Source organism: Falco biarmicus, chromosome 5 (assembly GCF_023638135.1).
Source record: "Falco biarmicus isolate bFalBia1 chromosome 5, bFalBia1.pri, whole genome shotgun sequence".
NCBI lineage: Eukaryota > Metazoa > Chordata > Aves > Falconiformes > Falconidae > Falco > Falco biarmicus.
The window spans coordinates 43,087,414-43,109,946 of NC_079292.1; the positions used below are offsets into that span (position 1 = coordinate 43,087,414).

The 22,533-nt window shown below is 36.5% G+C and overlaps 1 protein-coding gene across 27 annotated transcripts in view; it reads right to left on the reverse strand.

Moving 5' to 3' along the window:
• NRCAM (neuronal cell adhesion molecule) overlaps window positions 1-22,533 on the reverse strand; it is a 166,117-nt gene that overhangs the window by 9,738 nt on the left and 133,846 nt on the right. For 9 of the 27 annotated variants that reach the window (XM_056341512.1, XM_056341520.1, XM_056341515.1 and 6 more), the window contains 7 exons: window positions 22,170-22,346; window positions 20,981-21,016; window positions 12,957-13,022; window positions 12,329-12,454; window positions 11,115-11,267; window positions 6,733-6,864; window positions 3,475-3,553 (listed from right to left, as the gene is read on the reverse strand). In XM_056341512.1, coding sequence (XP_056197487.1) covers window positions 3,475-3,553; window positions 6,733-6,864; window positions 11,115-11,267; window positions 12,329-12,454; window positions 12,957-13,022; window positions 20,981-21,016; window positions 22,170-22,346 — 769 coding nt within the window. Of the gene's footprint in view, window positions 1-3,474; window positions 3,554-6,732; window positions 6,865-11,114; window positions 11,268-12,328; window positions 12,455-12,956; window positions 13,023-20,980; window positions 21,017-22,160; window positions 22,347-22,533 lie in introns of all 27 variants that reach the window. The other 18 variants (XM_056341526.1, XM_056341531.1, XM_056341535.1 and 15 more) reach the window with 6 other exon arrangements.

Below are 22,533 nucleotides of genomic sequence, written 5' to 3' on the forward strand. Positions count from 1 at the left end.
TCCATCAGAGCTCTTTTTTTTCAGCTGGCATAAGGAGTGTTTGTGTTCTGTGAAATCCTTCATGATCTGGACCAAGGATTCACCAAACAGCTTGCCGCCTGTGTATGGTAAAGACAGTAGTTTACATTTTAGATCTAACGATGAGGTCCAAGAACGTAGCCATATAGCTCTCCAGGCTACAGTGAGGCATGCCATATTTTTAACGGTGAGTCTAAGAGAATCCTCAGCTGCATCATGGATAAAACTTGCTGCAATTTTACATAGCCTGCGTTTCCTCTGCATGGCACCAGATGGGACCCATTTCTTTTTGAATCTGGCTTGCTCTTCCCCCAGCCATATTAGCAATGCTCTAGAAGCATAAGTGCAGTAGATAGATACTCCAAGCTGGGCTGCAACTAGCTTGAAAGACCTTTTAATTGCTTCCTCAACCTTTCTATCAGTAGGATCTTTAGGAAGAGCATCCGTATTAGCAGGCACTGATAGTACAGAATCACCAGTAACCAGTGCTCTGTCTACCTGGGGCAAAGTCCCCCACAAAGCAGCTTTATCCACTGGAAAAGGATAGAGCTTATGTAAGACTGCTGGGGCTTCGTGCTTTGCCTCAGGATTACCCCAAATCCTACAGACAAGATCTTCCACTGCTGAATGGACAGGAAGTGCGTTATCTACCTTGTCTTCTTCAGAGGGGATATGCTGTTCTTCCGAAGCAGATTCAGATTTGGAAGATGTTAGCATCAACACTCTCTTTATGTGCTTGAACAGGTAAGTCTGATTTTCCATGTCAAACTTACGCACAGGATCTGGTTCTTCTTGGTCTTCTGTAGGAGACTCAGATGATACCTCTCCATCTTCAGGGGATGACTCAACCTCCAAGGCCTTGTCAGCCTCAGATTTCTCCTTCCCAGAAGCTGTTTGACCTTTTAAACTGTCCATAGGGTCAGACTCAATAGTTTGGGAACTGCTCCCAGTTGCTTCTAGAGGAACCACTGGAACTTCTGTAACCGGTATCCTGGGATGCTTGACTGAATGGGACCTAGCCTGTGCCACAGAAGTTATACTTTGTCTGGCTGCTGTCAAAGCATCCTTTAAGACAGTAGCTAGCTCAGGCAAAATTACAGATTTCATTAATGAATTCTTTTCAGATTCAGAGAAGTGAGTAGTAGTAGAAGGTCTTACCTTCCTGTGGTAGGAGCTCTGAGTGTCTTCTGAATCTGAGCTGTAGTCTGGGGTCTGGCTGAACAAGTGCTGGAGAGACTGCTGCCTTGCAAGGGAGCCACGAATTGAGTTGCAGCTGAGGGGTTGCTGGAAAGGGGATGGCTGTCCTGCCTGAGAATCTGAGCCCTCCTTCGACCCCATTATCTGTTGCTTGGAAGCACGATGTCTAGAGCCATGCCTGTACTTCCATTCATCTGACCTCTTTTCCTCTTGGCAGAGGGAAGCAGAGACAGAACTAACCCTTGCAAGCTCTGAAGACTGCCTAGCCCTCCTCCTGGAGTAGGAGGTCTCTGATCTGGTGCTGAAGTATTGATCCCCTGACCTTCTGAAGAAGTTGGATCTGTCAGATCTCACAGACTTTGCTTTGATAAAGACTGGGTCTGCTTCAGGAGAATTGGCACAGCTACCTTTTCTTTTCTTTTCCTTGTCCAGTTTCTTTTCTGTCCAAGCAGACATGGACCTGAAGTGATGAAAAAAGTTCAAAATACTCGAATTCCTTGATCTTTCAAAAATTATTATTTTTTTTTTTTCCAAGGGAAACCCTATACCCTTTTTCCTCAAAGAAGCACTGCATCAAGACCAGTGCCATGTGAGGCAGGCAGACTGGGAACTGAGTGACTGCAGTGATGCTGGGCTGCAGAGAGGGTGCCAACATATCTTCTGTAATCTGACTGGTTGCTGCTGCTGCCCTGTCTCTAAGGAAAAAAGAGGAAAGCCCAGTATAGACTAATTACACAGAAATACATTTTAGAAAGGAGTTTTTGCATGGTAAATAGGATGAGCTCTTTCATATGAAGAAGTCTGAAAGCTTGGCATGCACCTGTCCACATTCACCAGACATGAGGTGGATAAATGCATTATAAAATAATTTAATAAAGCTCTAGATCACTCTACAGATTAACTCAAGCCACTTAAATATGGAGACACGAATTCAAATCTTGCTACAGGTCACGCATGAAAGCAGACTTGAACAGTCTCATTCTAGGCCTGAGAAAACACGTACTGAGGTCATATCATTTGTACGATTCTGTACAAAGATCAGTTCCTGCTGCTGAAAGTTCCAAGTATCAAAAAATAATGGCGCAATAAAGCAGAATACAAACTGGACTGCCTAGGAAAACTTATACAGTACTCATTTACCCCTGCTCATTGCTTCACACTTCCCTTTGTATCAGCTGAATTTAATTAATACATATGCACTTCATGCTGTAATAAAATCCTATTCGGAATGTATTAACCTAAGAACGGATTATTGTATTTTTTAAAATCAAGGAAGAATAAACAGGAACTGCGCTTTGGCATTCAGAACTATAGATCTATTCCAGTCAGATCAAGATGCACTTTTCCCCCTATATGAAGAAGCTATGGCAACAGAGTAGATGCTTCTTGAAAAAACTGATTTCTTATGTACATTGGTAAATGTAATAATTTGAAATAATAAAGGGCTTTTACAATGCTTTTGACACAGGAATGCACTATAAAATCTACTATAATACCCATGTAAAATATAATAGTATTGACATATTCAGAAAATAATAACCATTTCCTGTACTGATCAAAAAAACAACAAATAAAATCCCGCTTATTTAATAAGCCACACTCATAATTGTTACATAAACAGAGTTGCATGCTTTTTTTGATGCCAGAAATTCAGCTAGACTACATTTACAACAAAGGAAGAGTCAGCAATAAGAGCTGTGTTGCATGCTTTGAAGCTGCTCGCTATGTATCTTACACTGAAATACATGAAAGGGATCTCTGTTTTTTCTTTTAGGATATTCCTTCACCTCTGTGTATAACATCACTTCCTTGTTACTGGATTAGGTGTTAGTATGGGGAGCCATTTTAATTGCATTTGTTTTTCCAGTCAATGTAACACAAGATTGTCTTTATTAGGCTTCAATTAGAAATGTATTTTCAAAACCCATAATGCTAAATGTGCCCTAACTGAAAGGACACTGTATCTGGTATTTTAACTATCTGAAAGATGGGTTTTTAAACAAAGATTCCTCACTTTGAGACAATTGTGTTTGAATTTGGATTTCATCTTGCATTAGTGAATAGCTTATTGTAAGCTTGGATGTTTAATTTAATTTTTCTGATGGTGTGGTTGAAATGCTATCTATGGTTCTATACAATACCGGATATAGAATCTTTGTCAACATGGAAAAAAAGTTAGTTTTGCATTAGTAAATGTGATATTATATACAGCATGTGTGATATGAACAGTGAACATGACAAACCACATCAGTTGCTCACCTGTATTCACCAAATGTTCCATCATCTTCCTTCATAGGTTGTATTTCTGGATCAGCATGTGCATCCTCTTTTTCTTTCACTAAAATATTTGAAATAGTAATTTTCATCATGAAACTGCAAGGTGAGAAACTGTGAGACCTTAATTTGTCAAACTGATCAAATGGCAGGAATGTGGTTTGAATAAAAATAGTTTTTTGAACTGGGGCCTTGCTGTTGCATTTTTTCTTTTGAAGGAAAAGATCTGTTAATTAGTTATAGAATTTTATTTTCATTCAAGTACAAAATACTATATGTCATTCTGCATTAGTAAAACTTTTTCTTCCTTTCATTTCTAGCACTAAAGAGAAACTTTTGTTAAAAATCCAGCTAAAATACTTTCTTTACTTATTGTTTATTTACATTTGAATAATTTAGTTTTACTTAATCCATGCTCTGTATTCCCTCTTGATATTCCTCTCATACTGATGGATAAAACTGAATCAGATTCACTTGCGTTCACTATCAGTTTGTACAGTTTCTGCTTCCACTTCATGCACTAAGACTTCAGAGAATTTTAAACAGTATTTTAAGAATTATTAATATTGCAAAAAATAGGCTTGGTCTGTTAATTTCCTCTTTTCTATAACATGATCAAAAGCAAAGCAAAACCACCTACACTGGAACCTAAATTTTACACAATTGTCTCTCTCGCACATAGTTGTTGTAGGTTTAGTCATCATTCACTGGTGGGAATAAATCCCATGCTTCATAAGCATGTAACTTGTCCCTATAAAAACCCTACGCAGTACTGTGCCCTTTGACACAGAAACCTGCTAGCACCTGAGAAGACAGATGTTTATAGGTGACATACATTCCTATAAGTTAAGATTGCTGACAGTAGCGCAAAATAATGTACTGACTTCTAGGATTACTTTATGGTTCTTCCCTTTGCCTTCTCATGTCTGTTTTGCTGGCTGCTACTCAAATCTTCCCCTTGTTTAGCAGATACAGTTATATAATCCAATATAGAATCTCTTACCTTTTACTCTGGTAATTTCCACACTTAATTCGTACATGATTAGTTTACATGCTGTTATTTAAAATGACATGAATCATTCCTGACAGCATTTTCTAAGTCTAATTACAACAAAACTTAACACCTTGGAATGTGTCTGGCTGCTATAATTTCATACTGAAATAATTTATGACTTTTTTTAGACTACAGGCAATGTCAAGATGACATGTTAAAATTACAACAAAAAAGAATTCATAACGGTGCTTTGCTCTTGTCACTACCTGTGGAACAGTACACTTGCAATGACACAAGAAATACAACTGGCTCTAGAGTCACTGCTATAAACAAGAGCACATACTGAATCTGGAAAACTTATATACAGTCAAGGTCTTTATGTATTTGTATGTATATATGTATGTATGTATGCCTGCATTAAAAATGAATACCTTACATCTAGTAATTCTGCAGAAGCAAAGAAGGGCATAGCAGGGATCTCCACAAAGTAATGACAACCTTAACATCGAACTGCCTGCTACACTTTCACTCAGACTGTGTTTTACCCTCTTCTAGATGGTGGCTCACTCCAAGTCCTCCCTGCTCTTTTCAGTTTCGTCACTTCACTTGTTCTGTTCTCCTAATTTTCCTTCTCTTTCCTCAGTTCTCTCCACTAAGAGTCACTTTCTCTATATTCTCCGTAATCTCATTTTCTCTCTAAAAAATCCAAATATCAGGAAAAAAACTTAAGATGATGCCTTCAGTCTGTCATTCAACTCTGTAACACTGTGTTCCCTAATCACCTGTCTTTTTTTCACAGGCATAGGCAGTTGGGACAGCAGCTTCTCTTACTTAATTTTTGCTGTCACTACAAATCTTTGCTCTCTCCATAAAACAATTATACAGTTAGACTGGGCAGAGTAGGATTCTTGTACTTAATAAGGTGATTTTACCTTCTTATAAAAATAAACTGCTATGTTAAGTTCAGCTATTAAAAGATTTGCCTACGAAGAGGAAAGGTTTTTAGTGTTCACCAACGCTAGTTTTCAGAAGTGCCCTGGTTGAAAAAAGTGGGAGAAATTAAAACACTATGGATTATTTTCTCTTTTTGTACTTTTGTAAGTGCATCCATCTTTCTCATGTCCAAATTAACACGAACTTCAAGAAGTTTTACTTTAAGGAAGTATTCCTAGAGTCTCAACATTTATATAATTTCCAGACCTTTAGAGTTCGTAATATAGAATGGAATTTTTTCATTAAAGCAAAATTTTAGATGAAAGTTAGCAGTTGTACTTTCTATTGCAGCTAGGAGAGGAACAAGAAAAATCAAATTATCCTTGGATGCCTACTTGAAGTTTGTTCATATCCGCTCATACCTCAACAGCTGCTCTGAGATCCTATCAGGCAGTACTATGCAAACTGGTTGTCAAACTGGTTGTCACTATTCTTTTCAAGACAGCTTTAGTCTATGGACCTACTCCATAAACAAAAATATAACACTGGGGAAAGATATATATATAAGATACGTATATGCACACACACATATGTACACACAGATATGCCTTTTATAATATGTACACCCAGAGGAATGAGAGTTTTGATAGAAGACATACATTGTATATAGTTCCAATTTTTAAGCACAAATTATAATATATACTTGGCTGTTCCTAGGCTTAAGACTAAGGAAAAAAAAAACACAAAAACCTAAAAAGAAAAAGTCTGATAAAGAAAAAAACCTGCCTAATTGAAGGAAGGTAACACCAAATTCAGCTGCAAAAATACAGAGGCTGACAGAGGCTGAAGACATAGATTCTGAGGAGAGTAACGTTATGAAACGCATTCCCAGTACTTTAAAGCAACACGGTGGCTCTGCTCTGGTATACGTTTTCGCACTTTCTGACCAAATACATTCTAACTCATCTCATTTTAGTGGGTTAAACCCATCTGTGTTACGACTTCAGAAAGTGGAGCGTGCAGTACTGGTGGGAGGACCAAGTATCTCAAGCAAAGCTCAGACCTTTCTAGAGAGGTAAGGTAGCAATATAACCCTCCAGGAATGAATGAGATACTCTTCTTATGCTTACATGGAATTGAGATTTTCTACCAATAGGCAGATTGCTCCCGACAAGCCTACCAAATGATAAGACTGATTTACCATATACACAATGTAAATGTAAACCAGCAGCAAATGTAATTCGTTCAGTAAACCTGAGATATGTCTTAGTGGATTACCAGTAGATGTTTTTTACTCTCATTTTTATGTATCATACCTGGATATTTTCCACCCTTATTCCTCCTTATGAAGCAAACAATCAGCAAAATCAAGATCAGAAGAGCAACAGCACACATCAGACCGATGAACCATCCTTGAGTAGCGATGTCTACCTGCCGACTTGCCATTGCTAGAGAATAAAAGAAGAAAATTCAGGTGTTTTGCTGCATTTAAATGCTATGCTAATGCAGATAAATAACAGCCAGTATACATTGTCCATTAATTAAGGAATGACACTCACTGTGAAAATTAGTATTACGAAAAAGTGATACTGCATTTTGTGAATATTTTCATTATCCAAAATGTTTCCAAGTACATATGCATAGAATTTACTTTTGAGTATGTAAGAATTATGCCAACATTTAAGCTTAGCAATTAGTTTGCAAAACCTGTGCACATACTACATTGCCTTCCACAAACCTCAAAACTGTTCTCAACCATTTTACATTAATTACACTACTGGAATGAAATTGTGAATTATAATTCACACAAACATGTTAATTGCATTCTCATAATGAATAAAAAGCCAATACTCATTTGCTAATGCACTCCCATCAGCCTGAAATGGGGAAACAGATGGGTCATTCAAGGCCCTAACATTCAATTTCAACTAAAAATCAACAATGAATCATCCTTTAAAGCCTTATTAAGCATCATGTTCTCTTCCTCTCCTCAAACTCGTACCTCATCCTGCAATTTATCATGATTGCCATGGTTTAGCATTAGTGAGGACTTTACACAGTGCAATCGGGAAGCCCTTCCCACAGCACTGTTTCTCTCCAACCGCTGACTCTAGCTGGAAGATAATATAAGTGATAAACAAACCACACAGGGCACATTACAGTCACTAATAAGGATAGGAATTATCTGTGCGGTCTGGGGGCTGGACCCCTCCTACTGGCCTCCAGCACAGTAGGAGGATTTTCCTGGTGAAGCTTACTTTCTGCTCCCCTGTTTGGAAACACACTACAGGCAACTGTCCTTGGGATTTGCTGATGGGAGAAAGTAGTAAGGGTGAGAGGAATTAGGGATGCATGCTACAAGCAGAAGACAACATGAATTGGAGGAAGATGGACATCCATCCAAACCCATTTCGTTCATTCTTCACCTTCTCTTCCAGCCCCAAAACCCAAGAGTTTGAAACTCTATGAAGAGTTGCCTCAAAGACCTCTCTCTATTTGGGAAATACAGATAAAAATCACCTTCCCACATGAATAAGGGAAGTGACGTCCAAAACATTTCCTATGCATAACTCATGGCATTCTGGTTCAGCATTTGTTGTTTTTCCTGGCTTCATGAGTTAAAGTATTGGATTATTCACAGCCAGTACATTACCTAAGATTTTATTAAGGATCAATAGTACTTCATATCTCAGTTTAGTAGACACACTTTGCAGTAGGACCAGATAATATTTGAGACCTTCAGTCAGTCTCTTTGTTTGGATGTTGTGTGTACATCAGCTCTCATGGCATGGTATGTTTCACCCGTATCTGCTAGGGAAGGTCTGCAGACTTGCTTCCACTGAAGTGGAGGACACGACACACCAACAGCTTTACACACAGAAATGTGGAAGTCCCAGAGCGCCATAAAGATTTCCAGCTCTCCTTACAGAAGATAGGCTTTTAAGGGAAGGCTCAGAAAAACACACCAGAGAGCACCTATTTTCAATGGATCACAAACTGTTTTACAGCCACAATTCTAGGTGATAAGAGCATGAATTCTTTTCCTTACAAAACATGTTGGATGACAAGTGGGAACAGTGCTGTGCTGGTGCTGCCCTTTGAACAATACGTGAGCCTTGGCAGTCAGCTAGCTGACAAGAGACTGCACCGGGCTGGCCAGCACAGTGACAACAAAATGCACCAATATTCCGTTAGAGGCCAGACTTCAAGCCCATGTCTCAATGTTACGTACTAGTTAAGACAGAGGCTGGGACAGTTAGCTTGGAAACGTCAGCTCTCAGTGGGCCCAGATTCCTGTGGGTTTTCCATGGACTCTACGAAAACTCAAAGAGTACCTCTGACATCTGTATCTACCTTCCATTCCACACGGAAGACTGATGTGTATTCCACTTTAGAAGTACTAGGCTACAATTAACTATTTTGCTACAACTCTTTGGTCTTACTGGGCAAAGTTATGACTTGTTTTTCACTGAAATAGATCAATGAATTAATGTGCCTGGTTATTGTGGAGTTACGATTAGGAGATTTCCCAGCCTTTCTTTAAGAATATGCTTCGTGATTATTTTAGAAACTGACTCTTTCTTATATATGTAATAATGTAAACTATTTTTGCATTAAAATGTCCACATGTTATATAAATATATAGCTTATGTACATAAATATTTATACAAATATATACAAATATATATAAGTGGCAGTCTTAAAAACAAAATCACAAAGGCAATCCTCCTCTGAATTATAAATCAAATGAAAATAAAATTTTGTTTCCACATTAAAGGTTAAAATTATTTCGAGTTTTGCACATATGCATTGATAATAAGGCATTAAAGGCTGTATAATATGTACTGTGACAAAATGCAAAAGCACATTTCACATTCAAATGTAGTAAGAAAATACCATCAAGCAAAACGATCCATGCATAAAAATATGGAAGGTAGATGGAAAAGAGCAAAGATGAAAACTTACTTATATAGCTTCCTATATTCTTTAACTTATTGCATATCCAGTAGGAAAGGGTTTCTAGATCTCAGTGGAACTTTAACAATGGCATAACATTTCCTGCTTACGCTGAGTGAATTATCTGCTTCAGGCTTAAAGTAATTTACCCTTGGTATGCTCAAGAAGATAAACGCACGCACTATGAAGATGCTTTATGGGAATGCTTGTCAAAGAACAAAAATGTGGCAAAAGCCTCATACATGAAATATTGTAGTTGCATTCCTAATTAAGGACATATTCCATATTCCAATATTTTCGTCGTCATTCACTTCAAAGTCTGAAGTGTTTAAAAGCTTAGATCTAGGCTAAGACAGTGTGGCATAACATTTTTCTGTAAGAAATATGCCATGTATATAATCTAACACTTGACACTGAACCTTTCCATTATCAAGAAACAGAAAAGAGTGTCTTTAAACTCCCTTCTTCCTTAACTATGTCAATGACACAAGCCAAGGTGACTGGGTCCATACAGATTTCCTTATTTACTGGCTCAGTATTTTTTGTATAGAAAGATGCTTTTAGGAAGGTTTCCATTCAGCTTGTTCTACACTATACAACAGTCTCGATCCTTGCTTTACTGCTGCTTTATGCTTTGGATGTGTATTTGCATAAAATTTTACAGATCTGCTTTTATACAACTAGCTGTCTCTGGCATAAATAACCTCTGCGCTTAGCCCATGCATATTTGCTTGGCACTGTTATTCAGCACCATGTTTTCAAAGCTTTCCTGCAACATGATAAACTGTGAACAGAAATGGAACAAAACAAAGCAAAAAATTACGATTTTAGAAAGTGCTCACTTTTCAAACTGGCATGTTCATTATTTACTTTGTTGTCTGATAATTATTACATATTGTTCAAGCATATTTTCATATTTAAACTACTTTCTTAAATCATAACATTCTGGAGTTGGTGAGGCTACTGCTAAGTAACCATGCACTGACCAAAATGCCTGGAATGAGCAAAAGTGGCTAGCAAATACACAACAAACAGTAACAGCTGACCAAGAGCGTGCTGTGATGGCAATGACACATTCAGCATAACATCAAAAAATTTCCAATAAAGCCCTTTCTCTAAGTTGAATGAACAAGCACTACTGATTTGCTCATGAAGAAATATGACTGAAATAGCCTTACAGATCCACAGGATCTAGTTGTAGCATCAACATCTATACAAAACCAGTATACGACAGGAAAAGAAACATTTACAAGTAGGAATCTTTAAAGACTGGTACAAATAGATTACATGAGATATGAAATTGAATCTGCAGTTTGATTATGCAAACATTTTAGCTCAGATTTTTTTGTATTAAAACTGGTCATATACAGATTGCTAGCTTTAAAAGTATACACTTGGCTCTATTAAAGTACACATATTTAAATAAAGCCATCTAATTATATTCATTAGAACTAAATGAAATAGGTAACCTTCAGTGCACAGCGCACAGATGGAGTATGAGCAGTGAGTATCTTGCCCCTAACATAAACATCAGACGAGCAGAGTGAATTGAAAGGATGAAAACATTTCTAATCTATGTAATAAATGTGCTGGCATTATTTATGAGTTTATATAATAATTCAGCATTACTTTATAAAAAGAACATGCAAATATGCTAGCTACATCTCTTAGCCAGAAGCAGTTCCAACGTTTTAGCACTTGGTCTACCACAATTCTGACTATGATACAGTGTGTGCCTCACCTGGACCTGTCTCAAACACATCCTCTGAACTCCTAAAACCAGACAGGCCCTCAGCACCAACCCGGACTTTATATGCTGTTCCTGGTGTTAAACCCTTTAACACAAAGAAGCTTCGAGAACCATTTACAATTTCTTTTTTCCAATCTTCTTTGCCTACAAAAATTTTAGGAAAACAACACATTGGAATTTCAATTTTCTCTGTATTACTGAAAGTTGCTAGACAGGATACTATCAAAGTTACTTGACTAAAATAACGGTTCTCTCTCAAAAAAATAAGATAATATAAAATTATGACTTCAAGTGATATATTGCATGCAAGATATTGAAGAAGACTTTGTACATGAATTATAAAATTATTTTAAACATTTGTTCCGTTGTACTAGAGAAATACTATTTTCATTTATTTTTGTAAAAGGTTTCCTGAACTTGCAATTATAAAATAGATTAAAATAGATTTGAATCATTTAATAAAATTACACTTCTGTAGTTTCAGTCAATATTTACTTTAGTTGAGAAGTTCTACTTCGAAATCTGAACCTATCTGTCTTAGGCCTTTTTCTAGTACAGTCTCAGCTGCTTCTTTGACCAATATCCAGAAAAATGCATTTATATTGCAATTTTTAGATTGGTCATCTTTAGTCATAACTTTAGAAGGATAGATTATTTAGACAGAAATATCCCGGTTTTATTAGATAACCATGTTTTAATTATTAGCAGTATTAGCGAGGATTAAAACCTGGGCTTATGCCAATAGAAGTACATAAGTTGGTTGATACCTTATTTTAAGGTTAAATTTAACAAAGAATATTGTTTTGTTTGGTTCTCTTATTTAAATCCGTTTTTTTCCTGAATTTGGCATAATTTAGGAAGACTGTTATATCCTATTTTAATGGAAGTTATCATATTTTTACACATGTAATGATTGCATGATACAAAACCATACAAACTACAGTTTTAGAAGTTCACATTCAAAAGAATTTATAAATTAATACAAAGGAACAAAGGCTGACATTCTATCTAAACATCAAATACCTGTTATGCATCAATGTTTATTAAAATGAAAACTCTTTGATCTTCCTAATCAAATTAAAAAGTAATTCTAGACATTTAAGAGCTAATATTAACACTGGGTCAATTTAAGACCATATTTACTATAAAAATCTTTGAAAATTTATCTGAACACTTTAGCAAAATTTAATGAAATGACTTCTTACTGCCTGCTACACCATATTCAACATAAAAGTTCGCATGATCTGGTCCCTCATACTCCCAACTGATATTGGCATAGGTCTCAGCAGCAGCTGTTGTAACATTTCTGATCCTTGGATAAAGTGGTTGCACTGAATACACAATAGAAAAACAAAGCAGAATACGAAAGTGTGACTTCATACATTAAAAAATATATTTTAAGAAGTTACTATGTTAATTTATACCATACACAAGGAAAGTATAGTACATTTGTCATTGTTTCCATCACTGACTAACATAGCGTATTTGGTAATTGAATCCAAGGCATACTACACTATGACATTATAAAGTAAAATTTATGTACTCTACCAAGCATGCCCTGTACCACAAAAACTGCCAAACACTTAAAAATACCCAATCGACAAAATTCTGGAAAACATTATTTCTATTCATCTAGAAGCAAAATGCAGACAGCTGGCAAGTGAGAACATTGTCAGGGTAACAGGGAATGGCAGCAGAGAGGGGAGGTATGAAGATGGGACACACCTCCCTTTACGCCACGTGCCATTGAATGGACTGCAAATGCCTCAACTGCAAGCCCTTACAGGATTTTGTCTCTAGTGCATTGATAATGATAAAAAAGGAAGACAATACCCTTATAGAATGTTGGACGGACAGTGTGCATGACTGGGGAGGTTGCAAAAAGGGTTTCTGAATATCCTTCACCATCAGAGATAGTAGGAAAGAAAAAATAAAGAGTAAAAATGCTTTGCATCAAAAAGTAACATTTAAACAGTACAGTAAAACCTTACCTGTTAAATGAGTAACACATGCACACTCTAAGTTCATGCAGGATTCAAGTAGTTTTACTTGTTAAAATATGAAACAGCTAAGTGATACACATGTATTTGAAAAAAAAACCACCCTGAAGTATGTGTGTACTGACACCTTTACTTTCACAGAATGTTTCTGAAATCAGCTTCATTAACATTACAGAATCATGGCACCTTTAGACATTGGAATGTTAGACATCAGATATTGGAAAGCCAGTATCAAAATACGCTGGCGTGAAGGACACAAACCACTGAAATGCAAGAAGCTGTTCATTTTAAGGTACTGTGTCTTATGCTGACATTCTCATTAGGCAGGAGTACTTTTCACAGACATGCATAATGCCCACATTATGAAAAGAAGCGCTTCTCTCTTCAGCATCCTATGATTTGCTACTTTGCTCATACCGGAATCCTTTGTTCTCCAATTATACTTGTTACAAAAGGACATCTATTTTTGTATTTTTGTTTGCCTAATATTAATGAAAATAAGATTTTAATAGTTCTAATACTCTAATAAGTGCAGATACAAAGAGGACGCTCCTCAAAGGCATGAAATTATTTTTTCATAAAATGCCTCACTTGGTGTGCCACTGACTTTTAAATCCTGCTAAAAATATCTTTTCTGTTAGAATAACATCAAAAATACTTCCCAAAGGACCATGAAAAATCAGAGGCAAAAACCTAGTCTCAGTAAAGGCAAGTGGCAGAATTCCAATGGCTCCACCTACACCAGAAAATAAAATGGGCAAAAGCCTGTTCTCAAGGGAAGAGGTGCTGCACAGATTTTATCTACATACTTAAATTATTTTCTCTCAAAACAAGATGGCTTTGTCCATATGGCTGACTGGAGGAAATTTCAAATTAGATTCAAAGAGAAAATGGCTTGCTTTGGCATAGTAAAATAACTAAATCTGTAGAGAAGCCCCTAGCAAAGACCAAATAATATGAGTACCATGACTAGAAAACTATAGGGTTTGAGTCTTTCTAAAAACATACCTAAATTATGCAAATTCCATCAATTCCAAAAATGTATTCTCGTGATTAAACATTTTCACAGTATCAGACTTTTTATGTGGTAGTACTCATTCAACTCTTCAATCTGTATAGAACTAATGACTCCCACGTTTGATATCTTTGCAGGTAAATTGTGCTTATATATTTTACACATAATTTCTTTCACCAATAAAAACTAATACAGAATATATTATTTGAATAATAAAGAATATATTTATTTCTTGGCTGAAAACACCTGAAAAAAATCAAATAGAAAGCACTAGATTGAAAAAAAAAGCCATCTAGGTTACAAAGTCAACAACAAACCCCCTAAAAATACCAAAACTAAAGCTGTCTATGGGAAATCTAGCATGTAACCATATACACTATGGTAATGCAAAGGGATTAGATTCTGCTTTTCTGTGCCACTTGAAGGCAGTGAGAGGAAAGAATAGCAGGTTCCAAATATAGAGAGGTGCAGAGTCTGAGACTGCAGAAAGGATATATAACTTCCTTCCTCATTTACACATAGGAACAGGTGCTTGTTACAATCAGTATCCAAGCATTTGTTCTGTGCCAAGAAAACAACTGCTTTGTATTCTAAATAGACTTTGTTTTGTTTCATGCAATTGTTTTTTCTCTAACCCGTATTTTCCTGTATTTTGCTCTTCCACAAAAGATGTCTAATTAGCAGCATAACTGTATGACTGGTATTTGTCACCGGTGTTAAAGACAGAAGAAACTATCAGCAATAACTTGTTTCAAACTCTTGCAAACAGATGCCACAGAGTTACACCAAACTTCTTCCTTCTCATGCCCAAGCACTGGGGATGAAAGAAACTGTCTCATCTTGTGTGAAAGAATCCAGATGACAGACAGCTGCTGTAACACTAAGCAAATCTGATAATCACCTTCCCTGTAAAGCCTCTGTCTTATCTTGTATTTTGTTGGGGTTTTTTGCATCTCCAGTTTCTAGTTTCTGCCCTGATTAAAGAGTTGCCTGCCTGAGTACACAGTAGATTAAAGAGTAAAAAGTAAATTTCCTTCTGTTCATACGATTGTACATAACAATTAATAATAATTAAGACCCCTTCATTTCCTTGGTGTCTTAAGTTTCTAAATGCTTTCAAGTGACTGATTCACGCTTACATTTATCAGATGTATTCTTATCTAATTGTTACCAATAGCTGTTTGTATACATTTATCCATGTGTAGTATTTGGTCAGATTTAAGTTCTGTATTTTTCCTGCTGAACACAGTGCACTGATTCAGTAGCATGTTTATTTTCATAATCATTATTTTTTTCATTCTTTCTCTTTTTCACTACTGCTAGATCTAATTTTCTAGTAGGCCTGGAAAGTTTCAGTGAAGTCTGTTAAATGTGCCATATTTCCAACACGAACGCACACATAAGAAGATGGCTCGTGGATCCTGAGGTGATGAAAGCCTGGAGTCTAAGTGGTTACAATATTTAAAGCTTGTCTCCAATCTACCAAGACTCTTGTCTTCTCAATCAGCACACCTCTAATTATAATTAACCTCTTAGTTCTTCAATATGTTTCCCAGCAGCATTCACAAACGCAAAATGTGTAACTGTCAGTTGGCAGAAACTCTCAGCGCGTGCAAGCGCCAGTTGGTGAAAAGGGGGGGCAGAAAGCTTTGTCTCAGCAGTGGAGCACTGTGCTCACTTGATCCGTAACCATACGTGATGCTGTGCATCAGCGCTTGCAAAAGCATTGCTCTAAAACTGGTGGGAATGGATTGTTAACAAGTTACAGTTTTTACACATACTGACTCTTATTCAGCTACCTCGATTAAATTAATCTCTTTTATTCATGCTATGCACAATGCAAAATTTAGCTGGCACTTCTGAGTATGGTTTCATTCCTGTAGCGAGATATGGTATAAAAGCATTTGCCAATTCTTGAGAAAGAGAGCCAGGCTCAAAGTAAAATCTTCCTTTCTTTTCAAATCAATTCCAGTGTTTTTTCATGGAGTTCCTGGTAGAGTGGTATTTAATCTTCCAGCCTTTCAGGAACACAGTTCCTCCAAATAACACCATTATACTTGGGCAGCAGATTCAATAGCATTTAATAAGACATGACATGAGATATGAACAGATTTTAACAACAGAATAGGCACCCTCTCTTAAGATTTCATTCAGCAGAACAATGAAAAAAAATCCCCAAAGTGGCTAAACTTTAGGAATTGTCATGGGAGTCACCTATCTCCAGGAAAAACGGCAGGTAAGTGACAAATGCACATTTGAAGATTGGTGTCAAATGGAAAAAAACCAACCCACAAAGCAATGTATTATAGACAGTTAGTTAAAACGCATATATAAAAAGAAAATAAATTCAAACGAAAACTCCCACACCCACGTACAAGAAAAGATGAAGGAAAAAGGTAATAGATTTTACCAAGAGCCTGTAAGACAAAGAAAAGGGTTTTGCTTTTCTTTGCTTTTTAACCTACAACTTTTACAGCATAAAATTCAAGCCTTAGTATAACTGTAGGAGTGAATTCCATTCCTGGCAGTGAGAGATGGGCATTAGTCACTTCTAAGATTATTTAGCCCATTGCAAGAGCATTCCTGTAGTGTAAGAAACACACAAGACAAGAAATGCAAGTTTCACTGACAAGCATTTAGCATGGCATGGATTTTGCATGACATCTATGAAGCAAAAATTATTTGCAGGAATTTTAGCATTTCAATCATCACTGTTCCCAGGAGATGTAGAAGAGGATGAAACAGTGGTCCTGCACAGCAGGCTGTACTCAAAGAGTCACACAGATATATTAGGGAGAAGTCTGCAAGGAGAGAGCGGTTGAAGGAGCAGTACAAAAATACTACAATCCACTTGAAAATAAAAAGCAGCTTGAACTTGTTAGCAAAAAATATGGAGACATCATGTGAAATGACTCAAAAAGGGAGGGAAAACAGATGGTGGGCAGGGAAAATGATTTAAAGAACAGCATTTTGTACAGAACAAAGAATACTGAAATGATCCTAACTTCTATGAAGAGACAGAGATACGAACTCGGCTGAGATAGATTTCTAGCCTACAGTGAAGAGCTACATATTGGAGATTAAGTCAGAAAAAAAAGAATAGTTTCAAACCCAGAGGCTAGACTACTTGTTTTTCTCCCTTGCAACAGAAGTATTTCTGTCAATAGTACTTGAGATATGAAGTTCACATCAAGAAGGCAGACCAGACTAAGTAACACACTGGCAGGGAGCGTTAGCTTCAATTAAAGGAAACTGTGGTCCCACAACCTTATTTTAATTGCAGTTGAGGACTGCCAGTTACTGGTGTCTGTGCGCATGCAGACTGCAAGACCTTGCTTTCAAATAAAAATCTTGACTAAATAAAAAAGAAATTGAAAAGTGAAACAAGAAGGCTTGTGGCACAAGACTGACACATCATGCTGTGACTCCTTACACTTCAGCTTACAACAAACACAGTAATGAGCCCCTGTGACTGTTTATTTTAACCAGCAACTTTTATTTCTACCACTGGCCAAATTTATATTCTCTTCCTTACTCAACAGACAGGTTATTTAAAACTTCTAATGAAAAGGGTAGAAGAGACTTGATTCCACTGATCACCTGAGTCACTTTCCAGCTGCTACTATAACTATTTTACATGTAACCAGGTTCTTATTCCCCAGTTTTTTTCACACCTCTGTCACCTCATGCTTGTCGTTAGATGTCAATACATAAATGGCAATATAAATGCGTACTGCTTACCCAATACTGTGTATAATACGTTATGTTTTACATATGCAGTTTTGAGACACATTTAGAATACAGGCTGCTAAGAAGAAAAAACAATTATTTTTTCTTTGCAATGCATAACTGCATGAAATTTAAGTCATTCATAACATCACAGTATTGGAAAGGAAAAAAGATCAGCTAAAAAATTATCAGCTATAACAGGATAGCTTGCCCATCTAATAAAAGTGTGCCTCATGATTTACTCATGCGGGCTTGAGAGAATGACACGGATCTCATCTGTTAAGTTTCCCTTAGAGAAGAAAAAAAACCCCTCAATTCTTGTAAATTGCCAAGATCAATTGCACTTCTGCTGTTTAATGAAATGGCACAGCCTAAAGAACTTTTTTTATTAGGACAGTGCCCATAATACAGAGAGACAATCCTTTCCTCCATATATTGTCCCTGATTTGAATAGAGCTTTTAAGTTCTCTTCAAGCTACGTTAAAAAAATGATTGTTTTATCTTTGACCTCATATTTCATGTTTTCATCTAAAATTGCTATTTAGCCTTATGGGAAAAATGCACAAAACTTGCTGCTCTCCTTACTGGTCTAAAATATACTGGATATCTTTACTTAATACCAGTACAGTCATTGCAATCAGCCAAACTCAGTTTTACTAAAAGTGTCAGGTGCAGCAGTAAGCAGACTGTGGCTACTTTCATTGTTTTTAAAGTAGTAAAACACAATGAAGGGTCAACGCCTGTGTAAAAAGATAGCAAAAGACACATGCTGCCAGGAGACAGGGAATGTATTTCAGAACTACAATAAAAATACTGAGGCTCTCTAAGATCCTTGGATTTACCGTAGCAATATTTCCCTCTGCACATTAATATATATAGTCAAATATATCCCAAGTGGCACAGCTCGCCCAGGTTTAAACAATTTGAGTTCCTCCAGGACCTTGTGTCTTATGTTTCTGACTTGCAGAGCTGCAGGTCTTCAGGGGCAGCTAGCCAGTAGAAAACACGAAGTACAGAAGTTTCAGTGCAATTTAGGTTGGATGAATCTGGGACCTATTGTCTTAACTTCCAAGGTGAATGTGCTCAAATTGAAAGAGAAAGGGTAATTAATTTTTTCTGGTAAGTTCTGCCCTTCGAAACAAAAACCTGAGATGTTTTTGACAGATCACAAAAAGGTTGGGAATATCTAAATGCCACCTTCTCCTCAGTTTGGCTTTGGGTCCACATTAGTAAAAACTGTATACACATATAGGCCCTCCTGCACTTAATGGAGGAGTAAAAAGTCGCTGCTGGGTACAGCTTCTTCTTGAGTGGGCTGAGTATCTCTGTCTTCCAAATCCACCCACTCATGAGACCAAATAATTTTGCACTTGATCTTGATAATATGATCCTTCTTTTCCTTCCTCATAGTCCCTGATCAGTAGTGAAACAGTTAACACGTTAATCTAAGTAATCACTGAGAACATTCATCTCAGACCTGCGGCAACTCAGATGTCCTAACAGATGTCATGGCTTTAGTTCCGTCCTGTTTGCAGTTCCAAAGTTTTCGTTGCAATTGTAAGAGCTAGATGCTACAGGAATATGTGAAAACTTTGAAACCATAAACAACATGGAACCAAACAAAGACATCTGCTTGGTTTTCAGAGAATCTGAGATGACAGCTCTGAAATGTGAGCTGCTCCAGCTGATCTTACAAATAAGACGCTTTCTGCTAGCCACAGACTGTGATACAGCTATAATTAGACCTGAGCTTCACACAGAGAATCCATTTCTCCTTGCATGAGTTGTATTGATAGTCGACTGCAAATAATGAGAACTTAATTTACATTTCTGCTGTTAATGTCCAGGACTACAAGCCAGTTTGTTCCAATCAGTGCTGACTCCTCAGCTACAACTAGACTAAAAACTGGTAAGAAACACTTGTCGTTAAACTAAATTCACAACTCCATACACTTATCAGAAATGCATGTGATATTACAATACACATATATACCTACATAAACATGTATAGTATATATGCACAAATGCATGCATACATATATATATGGTCCGATTATATCAGACTGAGTGAATTAAGCCATTTTTTACTGCTATTATCATTCAAAACACCTGATCATCACGTGGAAAGAAAATATATGTAAAACAATTTATGCTGTCTCGTCCAAGTTTGTAAAAAATGTTAGGTATTTCATGTACAGAGTTTGATTTGGGATGTTTATGGTCTGACAATCTGAAGCACACGTTCACTAGCGTTAATAAGTTCCCTGTGATAGAATGACACATAAGTATAGAGACACCTTTATGACTCATAGCTACCTAACAGTCCTCAGGACAATCTTTGCTTCTGACAGTGAAATTCAGTATCAAAATTAATAAAAACTGTGTGCAAAAATGTGAAGAACACCTTGTTTGACAGAAGAACTGCATCATAAAGAACTAAAAATTACTGAACTCAAGAATAAGGATGATATTAGGTTCCACTCAATGAAATATCCTCATGCACTCACTCACAAGATCTGTGAACCTAAGACAGCAGGAAGCCATTTGCCTGTATATTCCATCTGATAGGTGAACTGAGAAGTATACAGAGGGTATTGTCAGTCATCTGTCTCCTATGCACAGTTGGCTTGCAAATGAAACAAATGTGATCAAATGGGTAGCATTAATCAACAGTGAGAACAAGAACACACCTACTCTTTTAAAACAAAAAATGCACATGGCACAGGCAGTAAAAAAACCTCCTTTGCAAAAAAGCTGTTTCCTCTACTCTGGCTAATCAATGCTAGTGCACCTGGATCCTGAATACTTATGACAGTGACATACGTCTCTTAAACATTCAGAAATAATTAGACTTTGCTGAAGCTAAGCTAATGAATTCCCCTGGAACTCTGTGGCAAAATAAACAGATGAAAGGTATTAATAAGCATTCTGGGTTCCTTTTTAAAAAAAGCCAAAAACCCAACCAACAAAACCCACAAATGTTTTCTTCCAGCACTGATTAACACTTTGAATAGTAACGTGTAGTCCAAGATTTTCTGTCCTTACCACTGCAACTTCCCCATTTGCAACACTGCAAAATCCACACATTAACAAATCATGCAGTTTCATTTTACCTTTGCCTGCACCTACAGCAGGACGGAGAATACCAGCTTTAATGGAGGAAAACAAGAACAGGAACACTATATAATTAGATACAACACCAAAGGGAACATACATACACAATTTCATTACAAACCAGAAAAGCATGCAGACTAGATAAAATGTATTCATTCAAATAAATTAGAAAGAACCTGCTTATGCTGAACACTGACACACTATTACAAGACAAAAAGTAATATACGTGCATTTACAAAATTTTATTGCTCATGCTTGTTACGATTCACAATTTAAAATAAATGTAGTTCATATGCAAATTTAATATACTATTAGAGAAATTGCATTGCATATCAACTCAGCGACAGAAATTCCAATAAACTGTAATTTTACTAAGCATAAAAATAGGTGAAAAGATGGTATCAAAATAGGCTTTTAATATTAAGATGTGCAAAATCACAAAATACTTTCCCCCCAAGTTTCCCCTTTACTTTAAATTACTCCTATTTTATTAAACTTTCAAATTAAATAAATAAAATTTTCAACAAAAGAACTGCCAAAATCAGAAATCTAGAATGGCTATAAATGTAAAAATAATAGTGACAGGATTGAACAATATACTTAAAAGAGTTTTTAAATGTTACACAATGTCACCAGTTACTTGGGCCACAGATGACAAATTTATTTCTAGAGCTTTTTTGCCAGCTCTGTGAAAAAAACTTAGGACCTCACAGAAGCTGTTGCATACCTTAAAAGAGAAATAATTCCTTCCAGTCATAAAGCTGCATCCTTTCAGTATTGTTCTCTGTGACTAGACCACGTACACGAAGCAGAATAGGCGAAAGGAGAAAGACTACTTAAAATGTAAAGGTACATGAAAATTTGAAGCCCAAAAAAGCTGAACTCTTAGAACTTGTAAGTTTATATGAAAAGGAGGGGCTTTACACCTCTTTTGAGGCTTCCACTACAGTAGAAAACCGTTGCACATCTTTACTTAAAGAATAATTAGAATCTTTCATTGGTGTATAATACAGTTAAGAAAGCTCTAGAAAAAAATTTATGAGGAGCTGTTTCCTTATGTCACATGAAAAGAGGGGAGGGGGAGGAGATTTTCTTATCCTTAATGGAAGGTAGTAGTAGCAATACTTTTAATAAAACTTGTAATGTTTTTTAAACTCAGGAGTTTTTCTTTATACATACCCATCTTACCTTCATCCATAATTGTTACTGCTTCCTCAGTTATCTGACTTCCTGATCCAACTGAAGTTTGTGCATTAAAGTAGAACTTGTACCTTGTGCTGTAATTTAAATTTTTTAGTATCAAGCTGCTCTCATTGGCAGGAATTCTTATCTCTACCAAGGGACCCAATTCATGTGTGTTGTTAACTGTCGTGACAAGAAAAAAGAAAAAAAAAAAGAATTAGGAAAATTGCCTACATTGTCATCATGTTAGAATGGGGTTTTTTTGTTTGTATTTATTTGGTTTGTCTGCTGCATCATTCTATTTCAGGTTATATGAATGATAATCTACAATTTCAAAAGAAAGCCACCTTTGCGTAAAAGAATCTGCGTG